The sequence below is a fragment of the Bison bison genome, unplaced genomic scaffold, assembly GCF_000754665.1.
Source record: "Bison bison bison isolate TAMUID 2011002044 unplaced genomic scaffold, Bison_UMD1.0 scf7180017864517, whole genome shotgun sequence".
Taxonomy (NCBI): Eukaryota; Metazoa; Chordata; class Mammalia; order Artiodactyla; family Bovidae; genus Bison; species Bison bison.
In genome coordinates, this window is record NW_011495070.1 from 6,853,146 (window position 1) to 6,864,127 (window position 10,982).

Consider the following 10,982-nt stretch of genomic DNA (forward strand, 5'->3'; position numbering starts at 1 on the left):
GGATAGGGAAACGTGAAGTCGCTGTCATCTGCCTGCCCACTGCTTTATCTTCCACTCGGAGTGGACTGGAAATGTTTCGGACCTCGCATCTGGAATAAGACAGACATGACTGATCATGCCCCATGAAATCGGAACCCACTTTATCTCATGTACTCCACTAGCTTTCCTAGGAGTGGAAAGGGTAGCTGCAAGCTCCCAGGAGACGAATCAAAGAGATAGCCTCAGCATTCCACTGGTGCTCTGGGTGATGTTCAGAATCCTAAGAAAATTCTCGAGTAATGGCTGAATCTCCAGGCAATTCATTATTACAATGACTTTTAAATATAATCTCCAAAAGTGCTGCATATTCCTCTATGGGATGTGAAACTGCTGCTGCTGCTGCTAAGTCGCTTCAGTCGTGTCCGACTCTGTGCGACCCCATGGACAGCAAGCAGCCCGCCAGGCTCCTCTGTCCACGGGATTCTCCAGGCAAGAATTCTGGAGTGGTTGCCATTTCCTTCTCCAGGATGTCAAACTAGTATTTCCAAATCAATTAAAAACACTAATTAGACTTTTCCTCCAAATTTCAATTACTTCCCTCATTGTGTCTGCAAGCATCTGTCATAATATGAATACTGAAACTAGTAATTTATGCTTGTAACGTTTCTTAAATGATTAATCTCTGGGACTTTCCTGAAATGATCAACCTTTGAAAGGGACCATTTCCTACTGTAATAACCCCTTATGTATGTTTGGCATTTGACAGTTTACAAAGCACTTTCACATAATTTTCTCCTTTAATTTTCATTTTGCCCCTCTGAGGAAGGTGGCAATTATTCCATTTAGCAAACAACCCGGTGGTGACTTTTTAAGGACATGAACATGGTCCTTCTAGTTTCAAGTTCTCTGGGCGTATTACAGGCAAAATATTTGCTCATTTGCTATGCAAATAACTAAACATTCCTCAGAGGTTCTAGTTTTAACCCAATTGTAATAATATTTAATATACTCTCATTTAATGAGTACAAGCCAATGATCAGAACTGGTTTTTTTATTTTTGATGCTCAGAATAATGAGCTATTCCTAGCGACTAAATCTTAAGAGCAATTAGGCAAGCTGTTAATGAGAGGTCTAATTTAGACTTCCAAGCCTGGAAGATGGGGCTAGACCCAGACCATCCACCAAGAAGTTAGGTAGTCCTGAACTATAACAAAATGCAGATTAGTACACTTGCTACTTTTGGCCAGCATCAAGCGCACATCCTGGAATGAACCGCCAGCAGAGAGAACAGACTGACAAATAGAATCAAATCAGTGGGGAGAGTTCCTAACCATTTCCAATTTGGTGCTTCTGGATTAAAAAAAAAAAAAAAATCTGTCTCATTCTTTCTTTGGCCTACGTAGGTCTGAATTTTCAAAGTTTCCAGGGAGAGGAAATAGTCAAAGGCAGTAAATGCATTTAAATAAATTAATGTGGGGGTGGGGGGGAGAATACCAGGCAATTCCCTGGCAGTCCAGTGGTTAGGACTAGGCTCTTTCACTGTCTGGGGGCCTGGGTTCAATCCAGAGTCAGGGAACTAAGATATTTCAAGAGGGGTGACACGGTCAAAAAAAGAAAAAGAACTACTGTATACATTATACTGGTATTTAGTGTACTGGCAGCTCCCCTAAAACAGGATTCTCTCTGAGTAAACACCTGTAATGGTAATGGCTCCCAGAACGCTGTTCTAGACCTCTCCCTTCAGAATTCCAATGTAGACTCAGGGTCTCAGTATAGGCTGAGCTTCTCTGGATCATCCCCAGGTTCCACAGCAGCCACCTGCTATCAGTCACTCACACTGTCTATCAGGATCTATCAGAATGCCTACAACATACGTGTTCTAGATGCTGAGGACTGCTTATAATCTATTTAACAAATATTTACCAAGTATCTTATCACTGGTGTTCCGGGGCGTTCTTCAACGAACAAGATATGATTTCTGGTACCGCTCACAGTTTCAGGTTACAGAGACATGGAAGCAACATTTTTTCTCAGCAGTGGCTGCCAAGCCTCCCATTAATGGGGGTCAATGATCACAAAGATCTCTCTGCCCAGATATCAATAATAAATGTAAAAGAAGAGCGCTGGTTAGAGCCAAACTTGTTTAAACAATGCAAACCAACTAATTCGAACAATACAAAAATAACTCACATGTATGTGCTGTGTTTTGCTCAGTCGCTCAGTCGTGTCTCTTTGCAACCCAATGGACTGTAGCTTGCCAGGCTCCTCTGTCCATGGGAATTCTCCAGGCAAGAATACTGGAGTGGATTGCTATGCTCTCCTCCAGTGTATCTTCCCAACCCAGGGATGAAACCAGGTGTCCTACATTGCAGGCAGATTCTTTTAACCTCTGAGCCACCAGGGAAGCCCAAGAATACTGGAGTGAGTCATCTATCCTGTCTTCAGGGGAACTTCCCCACCTAGGAATCAAACCAGGGTCTCCTGCATTGCAGGCGGATTCTTTACCAGCTGAGCTACTAGGGAAGCCCAACTCACATGTATATCGGGCTTTAACATTTTTCCCAACATGCTGTCACATCTGTACTTTGTCCTCTACACAAGCCTAAGGAGTAGGTGGAGGAATGTTGATTATCCTTGTATTACACATGAAAAAAATCAAGGTAGTATAACACTGTCATTAATAGTCTGAGTTTGGGAGTCACATACCTGTTCTAATTTACTGGTCTGAGTAAAATGTGGGTAATTCCTTTACTCATAGGGTTTTGGGAAGCACAAAAGCATATTAGGTATAAAACGTGCTCAGCCAGTTGGGGGAGGCAGTGCTAGCTTCTGACTTCCAGCCTAAACTGAAGCTCAAGTTTCCCTTACAATGTTCTGAAGCCGCTCAGTGTGCATATGACAGGATCCATTATATTCCACCATCTCATCATATGGTAAAGTCCAGTGGGGAGTTTATTGTGTCCTCTATGTTGGATGTGGCCATTCTAGCTGAGAGGCAAGAACTGTGATAAACAGTGCCACTTCTCCAGATCCCTTTTCATCTTAGCTTTAAGCTTGTGCCTCTTGGATCAAAGGGAATTTGCTATCTACTCTACTGCTCTTGATGCTGGGAGGGATTGGGGGCAGGAGGAGAAGGGGACGACAGAGGATGAGATGGCTGGACGGCGTCACCGACTCAACGGACATACGTTCGGGTAAACTCTGGGAGTTGGTGATGGACAGGGAGGCCTGGCGTGCTGCGATTCATGGGGTCGCAGAGTTGGACACAACTGAGCAACTGAACTACTGCTCTTGTAGGATATGTGGCTTTCCATTTTGATGCCAGCCTCTTTTCACATCTTGATGAAATACTTCCCAAGAGAGGACATGCCTGTGGGTTGTCAAATTTACTCTATATAGCAAGCTGTTTCTCCAGAACCCCAAGAGAATTTTAACAGTAAGTCTTCGCCACAGATGACTCTGTAAGGCTCAGACAAGTTTCCCAGCTGTTAGTCACATTGTTTATAATGCTGCCCTTGAGCACATCCTTGACATTTTTTCTTGGTCTTGTTGGGAAAACAAGAATCTAGGGATGGAGTTAAATTGGTTTGTCTAATGATTTCCGCCTAATTGTGATTGTTGACAAAGATGATATTAACTTTGAAAACATACTGTACAAATCATCTACTGACAATATTAATACTTATTCAAGGCTTAAGTTCCATATAATTAATGGCAATTTTCAAAGACTGACTTTCTAGACTCCATAGAAAGCTAGAAACAGCTTTGTTTTTCTTAATATTAAATCCCTAGGCTATAACTTGTACTTTCAACAGATCAATATGGATATAAGGTGAAACAATTTAGAATATAGGGGGACTTCCCTGGTGGTGGACTTCCGTGCTCCCAAAGCAGGGGGTGGGGGGTGGGTTCAATCCCTGGTCAGGGAACTAGATCCCACCTGCTGCAATTAAAGATGCTGCATGCCACAGCTAAGACTCCTGTGCAGCCAAATAAATACTTAAAAAAAAAGTATCTGAGGTGACAAATTGGCAAGCAATTGAGAAGGTGCTGATTAGCACCCTTTTAATGGCCTAAAATATTTCAATAAAATGGAGAAAGGGTAATCAAGATGGCAATTTTTCTTGGAGGTTCCTCAGCATTCCTCTCATCTATTCACTTTCTCTTCTGTAGTAAAAGAAACAAGACATTCCCTACTATTTCCATATTATTTTCCTAAGGCTACCAAAACGAACTGCTACAAAGTTGGATGGTTTAAAACAACAAAATTTATTCTCTCACTGTTCTGGAGGTTAGGAGTCTGAAATCAAGGCACGAAACCTGTAGGCAAGAATCCTCTCTTGCCTCTTTCAGCTCCTGATGTTTACCAGTCATCCTTGCTTTGCAGACGCATCACTCCAAGCTCTGCCTCCCTCATTTAAGGTTATCTTCTCTGCCTCTTTTCTTCTTAGAAATATTATCAGTCATATTGGATTAAGGATCCATTTTACAAAGGGCTTCCCTGATGGCTCAGTGGATAAAGGATCCTCCTGCAACGCAGGAGACACAGGAAACGTAGGTTCAATTCCTGGGTAGGCAAAGTCCTGCAGAGAAGGAAATGGCAACCCACTCCAGTATTCTTGCCTGAAAAATTCCATGGACAGAGGAGCCTGGTGGATACAACTAAGCACACAGGCTACTCCAGTACACTCATCTGCACATCTCTATGTCCAAACAAGGTAGCATTCTGAGATACTGGGGGTCAGGACTTCACTTAGCTTTTTGCGGCCAAAACATAACCCACAACGTCTTAAAACTAAGCTCATAAAGCTTTTTTTCTATTGCAACTTAAGAAAATAATTTAAATGACTATCTCACAGATACTAAATCTGGAAAAAAAAAAAAAAGGTCTGATTCTGACTCTAAAAACTTGACAGCATTGGACATATGATTTTGCCTGCATCTTCTTTTTTATGGAAGCTCTTTTATGTTATTGCTAAAGGAACTGTCATTTGGCCAAGTTTCTCTTAGGTATTTAGTATCAAAACGATTCTTGTTCAGTTCAGCTTCTCTCTTAAACTGAGGTGTAAACCCAGGGGCTACTGACTGTGGCCTTCTCTTTAGAATGTGAATTGGGGAAGAGACGGTCTGTGTGCAAAGGCAATAAAGCAGATATACAGAGAGCAGAGCCAACACCAAAAGTCTGGATGACATTTGAGTTCCAGGCCTCAATTATTCCTGGGCACAGGGGCATGCCTGTTAAGGGGGTCTTAGAGTCATTCTGTAGCCTCTTAACTATGTGGCACAACTCTAGGACATGTTACTCAGAATCCACACCTCTACCGTCCAATACTCCAGCCACCAGCCCCGTGTGGCTATTTAAAAGAATTAAAATGAAATAAACACTCAGTATCACATGGAAGTAGGGGCTACTGCACTGGGTAGCACAGACAGAACACTTCCATTGCTGCAGAAGCTTCTTTTGGACAGCCGCAGTCTCCATGATGACTCTCCATGTGGTTACACTGGCACAATCAAGATCAAAGCCCACACAGGGTAGCAATATTTTCAAGGCCTGACATATAGTAGATTCTGCTTATTACAGCTGTATTTTATTTTCAACTGAGGCCATCAGCTTCCAGAATTTAAAGTGTCAGAGTTTTGTTTCCTTTAGGGATGTGAATTTTAAGTGTTTCTTTTAAAGTTCTTTGAATTGGGAGTTGGTACCGACTTCTTGGTCCAATACTGTGTGACAATAATAGTTTCCTACTGCTGCTGTTAACAAGCTTAGTGGTTTAAAACAACAAAAATGTATCATCTTCTATTTCTGTAGGTGAGAAATCCAACATGGGTCTCACTGGGCTAAAATCAAGGTGTTAGCAAGGCTGAGTTCCTTTCTGGAGGCTCCAGGGGAGTTCTTTGCCTTCTCCATTCCTTGGCTCTCTTCCCTTTTCAAAGCTAGCCACAGCTGACTTGAATCCTTCTCCAATCACATTACTCTGACACACTCTGGTGCCTCCCTCTTCCACTTATAAGGACCCTTGTGATTACATGGGGTCCAGCCAGATAATCCAGGATAATCTATCTGTATGTCTGATTAGCAAATTTAATTCCATATGCCACTTTAATTCCCTTTTGCCATATAACCTAACATATTCACAAACTCCAGGGAATAGTACATGGTCATCTTTAAGGATCCATTATTCTACTTTCCATTAATGCTGGGCAAATGACTTCTGGCCTCTGGTTTTTGCACATGTAAAATTATGAAATTGGTCTATATGACCCCTAAGGTCCTTTCCACTTCTACCAGTTAAAATTCTGAACTGACAAATAGTTACTATTATATTTGGTCTTTCCCTGAACTTGGATTAAATACTTTTTCTGAAATACTTTAACTGTGAATTTATGTTTGGAAGTAACTTCCAAAGACATTGAGCCACCAATCTCCCAGAATAAGTGCTGGCCAGAGCCCCAAACACACACAAAGCCAATGAAACTTTCTATTTAACATCAGAATGGAGTGAAATGGCATATAAAGAAGTTTTAACTGATTCATAAGAAAGGGCTCTGATGAGGGATAAATGAGGTGTTTGTTAATTTGTGTCTATTAACTTCCATCAACCCTGCTCCCTCACTTTTTGAATTAGTCTGCTATTCACTGGATGAAATTCATGTTAGCAAAAAGAGGCCACAAACTCTGTATGGCCATATAGGTGTAAAAACTGTTACCCAAACAAAAATCATCCAAATTCAAGGAATTGGAGTCAGAAGAAACTCTTTTTGAGAGGATTCACCTTCACTTTCTCCTCTAGAAGAAAACAATATTTGGGTTCTTTTGTATTTTAGACAATAGAATAGGAGTGGCTCTACCACCCTAATCACTAAAGAATAAATGCTTTGATTAGAAATTAAAAGTTGATATAAGGAGTAAATCCTCCAGCAGTGACTTTTTTAAAATCTATATCCTTAAGTTTTCTTACCAATGTGTCCTTAATTATCATTGACCCTATTATCAGATGGCATGTTCGACATTAAAATACTTTTAATAATTTACCTTAGAATTGACATTCTATACATTGTCACAATATACATAATCTGAAGAATACAGAAGTATTTTTAATTTAATCATGTAAAACACAAATGCTGACTTGACATATATTCACATGTAATTCTTTCTCTCACGTTTACAACTCAACAGATTCGTGAATCCAGAGGAACTGCTATAATCACTTTACGGAACACACCTATAATGAAAAAAAGAAAAGAAAGCTATAGCATTAACCAGCAGAAATAATATTAAAATTAGACCATTTTGAATAATTCATCTTATAGCAGCAGGGGAAGTTTAAAAACCAAATCCACAAAAAATATCAACTCCTCATTTTTATCTAAGTTTTAGCAAAAAACTTTTTTTTCATCCCAACTACAGGAGTAGCAAAAGCATCTGGTTTCAATTTAAATACCTATTTCATATTTATCTTGACTGGCTGACTGAAGCAGTGAAATAGCAAGGTGATAAATACATTAGTGATTACTATTTTATTATCCAGCAGATCTAAGTTATCTAGTTTAATCAACCTAATCCATGAAAGCTGAGATTTAGAAGAGTGCCTTTTCCTTTTACAAAAGGCTCAATACAGGATTTCTTTAAAAAGCTTTTTAGAAATATGGCATCCATATACATAGCTAGGTTTTATTACGAATTGTCCAACTAGGTATTAGCTGTAGTGACAGTCATAAAGAAATCATCATGCAGTTAAAATTTAACAATCGAATGCCCTGTTTTCATCAAATTTTATACTCAAGTGTGGTATATGACAAAGACATAGTAAGAAAGTCGTATACAAGCAATGGTAACTTGTCCTAAGTGCTAGAAAGGCACTGTGTACAGCACTATTAGATTTAAGAAAATATGATTTCGGTTTTACTCTTAAGCACAACTTCCTTTGAATGCAGTCAAAGCAAAATGGTTAAAAATGACTATGCTAAGAGATATCTGAATCAGGTACTAAAAATTTATAAATTTTTCAAAGACAGGAATATAGGTGCTGAAAAGTATAAACCTGATAAAATAACAAGCAAAACACATTTAAAGAGGTCAAATTATCTTGCATCATCTGTTCATCCTATAAAATTGTATACTTACTGTTTTAGTATTTCAAAAGTTTATTCCAACCCATTTCTTCTTTTATACTCTAAAACATCTTCGTTATGTTGTTTGATGAGCTAAAAGTAGGTAACAGTTAAAATCAGAAATGTAATTTTCCTGGCAACTTAAAAGAAGGAAACCAACAGTTGATATTTATATTTCACAAGAGAAATGAGGACACATTAAAAGAATTACAACTATTCTAGTTAAAAATAAAAGGTTAAGGGATAAAAAAAGTCCCAAAACAATGAATGATATATACTTGTTCACCACAATCTGACATACTAATTTGAGAAGGCAACCCTCCAAAGTTTAAATCCAACTTCTGCAAAAAAATTACTTCATTCAGTGGGTAATTAATGGACTGGAATGCCTTACCACAGCGGGGCCACACCAACATGACAAAGCAGAACTCGGTTATTAAATGAGGTTGGTGGATGTGTATTATACTTCTAACCTTAGAAGTTTCATACTGTGAGTGAGTGACCAACCTGCACTCCCCAATTATATACGTGTTAGTTAGATGTCATGGAGGGCAGCCACTTTCTCAGAATAACTGTCTGACGGATTATGCAACTGGAACAATGCCTTGATACAGGGTGATGTTTGTTGCAACGATTCATTACCAATCAGCGCTCTCAGCAACATGTTTCTTTTTTAGGAAAACTTTAAGAAGATACAAAATTACATTATAGTAAACATTATTTAAAAAGGATTGTTGTTGTTTAGTCACTAAGTCTTGTCTGACCCCATGGTCTGTAGCCCAGCCAGGCTCCTCTGTTCATGGCATTTCCTAGGCAAGAAAACTGGAGTGGGTTGCCATTTCCTTCTCCATTAAAAAAGGATTAGTTACTATTATTAAATTGTAAGTGACTTTCAGTATCTTTTACTCCTTTCTATGTCAAAGAGCTGAATCACTTTAATGAAAAAAAATCCCAAATACAGGTCTAGGAGTTGAAGGTGGGCAGCAGTGGAGAAAATTTCAAAACCATTAGCCACAAAACAAAAAATTTAAATCTAACGGAGCATCAATACTTTAAGTCAACTATTAAAAAACTTATCTATAGAGAGACACAATTTCACAGTGGTCTACTGTGTAGCTCTGTAGTTAGAGAGAACTGGGTTCAGCAAATTAATTTCTCCAAGTGTTTTCTTCATCCATAAAAGGTCAATAATAATAGTGCTACCACATAGTGTTGTCTTTGGAAAAGATTATTAAGTTTTCATAGGTAAATCATTTGGCATACTGTAAACAAAACGTACTTCCCTTGTGGCTCAGACAGTAAAGCGTCTGCCTACAATGCAGGAGCCCCAGGTTCAATCCCTGGGTCGGGAAGGTCCTCTAGAGAAGGAAGTGGCAATCCACTCCAAAAACTCTTGCCTGGAAAATCCCATGGATGGAGGAGCATGGTAGGCTACAGTCCGTGGGGTCCCAAAGAGTCGGACACAACTGAGCGACTTCACTTCAAACAAAAAGGTATATTTCCAACAATGTATTTACACTGTTAAAATCTTATGTCTAACAAATTTAATGGGATTTAATTTGTATTAGTTGTTCAGTTGCTAGGTCGTGTCTGACTCTTTGTGAACCCACGGACTGCAGCATGCCAGGCTCCCCTGTCCTTCACTATCTTCCAGAGTTTGCTCAAATTCAAATCCATTAAGTTGGTGGTGCCATACAATCATCTCATCCTCTGTTGCCCCCTTCTTCTTCACTTACAATCCGACCCTATGGCATCTGAAAAAAGTGCCTTCATAAAACCTCAACCTGTCTCCATCTTCATTAAGAAATAAAGGATAAATAATATGTAGTAAAACTGCCATTCACAAAACCATGCAAAGGAACAATGACATGTTTCATCCTGGTTACACTTAAAAATTTTTTTGTTTTATATTTGATTAACAATGATGTGTTACAGGTGTACAGCAAAGTGATTCAGTTATACAAGTATCTATTCTTTTTCAAATTCTTTTCCTATTTATGTTATTATAGAATACTGAGCCGAGTTCTCCGTGCTATAGGGTAGGTTCTTGCTGCTTACCTATTTTAAATATAGTAGTGTGTACCTGCCTCTGAAATCGTAACATTTTTTAGTCCTTAGGATTTCCCTCATGGAGAAATAGGTTGGATTGGCACGATTGAAGGGAGTAAGTACTTACATAGATCCACAAAAAAACGGAGGTGCCCAAGGTCAAGCCAACTTTCAGCCAGTTGGGACTGCCATGTGGCGGTTCCTGAATGTAGAACTTTGACCGAGATGAAGCTGAAAGGGGACAGAAAGGCTCTCCAAATCTGTAACTTATCGCCTTGTACGAATAAACCTGCCATTTAAATGCGTATAATCGCATTTCATTCCCCCTTCTACTTTCTCATTTAAACAGCCACGGAGAGGTTCAGAGAGGTCGAGTGACTCTCCCTGGGCCTCCGGCTGGGCCAGACCGTGGCCTCTGTCGTCCAGGACGCCTTCAAACCCTCTATATTGGCTTTTGCGAACCCTCAGACGACTCGGAAGCGCCCACGGAAGGGTTCCCCTTTCCCCCGTCTGTAGGAGGAGGGACTCTAAGTCCATTCGCACAGACCCAGTAAGGTCGGGGACACTGGGAGCCGAGAATCGCGGGTGGAGGCAGGGACGAGGGTCGGCGAAGGTCACTGCAGGACAAGCCCGGGCGCAGTCCCCTCCTGCCCTCGCACGGCTGGGCTCACCCTGGGAGCCGCAGGCTGAAAGCTCGGGCGGGCCTGCTCGAGGAAGGACACTTACAGACACTCGGGAACCTAGCCGGGGCCAGCAGCTTCCAGAATGGCCGCAACAACGCGGACGGCGCCATCTTGCCTGGCTTCCTGGGCTCCGCCTCCTCCAGCCGCGCAGCTCCC

General features: G+C 40.5%; 1 protein-coding gene across 1 annotated transcript; it reads right to left on the reverse strand.

Annotated features, from left to right (window-relative positions):
* Positions 1-6,985: 6,985 nt before the first annotated feature.
* NDUFC1 (NADH dehydrogenase (ubiquinone) 1, subcomplex unknown, 1, 6kDa) lies at positions 6,986-10,982 on the reverse strand. The gene is made up of 4 exons (XM_010830285.1): positions 10,870-10,982; positions 10,271-10,374; positions 8,108-8,187; positions 6,986-7,205 (listed from the first exon to the last, which is right to left on the reverse strand). Exons 1-3 carry the CDS (start codon positions 10,934-10,936, stop codon positions 8,128-8,130), a joined length of 231 nt encoding a protein of 76 aa, XP_010828587.1. The 5' UTR covers positions 10,937-10,982; the 3' UTR covers positions 6,986-7,205; positions 8,108-8,127.

Bases quoted from the DNA above. Each gene is read 5' to 3' on its own strand.
- NDUFC1 (XM_010830285.1), bottom strand. From the start codon at position 10,936: ATGGCGCCGTCCGCGTTGTTGCGGCCATTCTGGAAGCTGCTGGCCCCG. The intron at 10,375-10,869 runs GTAAGTGTCCTT...GTCCCCTTTCAG, and splicing joins GGCTAGGTTCCCGAGTGTCT to CTTCATCTCGGTCAAAGTTC. The intron at 8,188-10,270 runs GTAAGTACTTAC...ACCTACTTTTAG, and splicing joins CCGTTTTTTTGTGGATCTAT to CTCATCAAACAACATAACGA.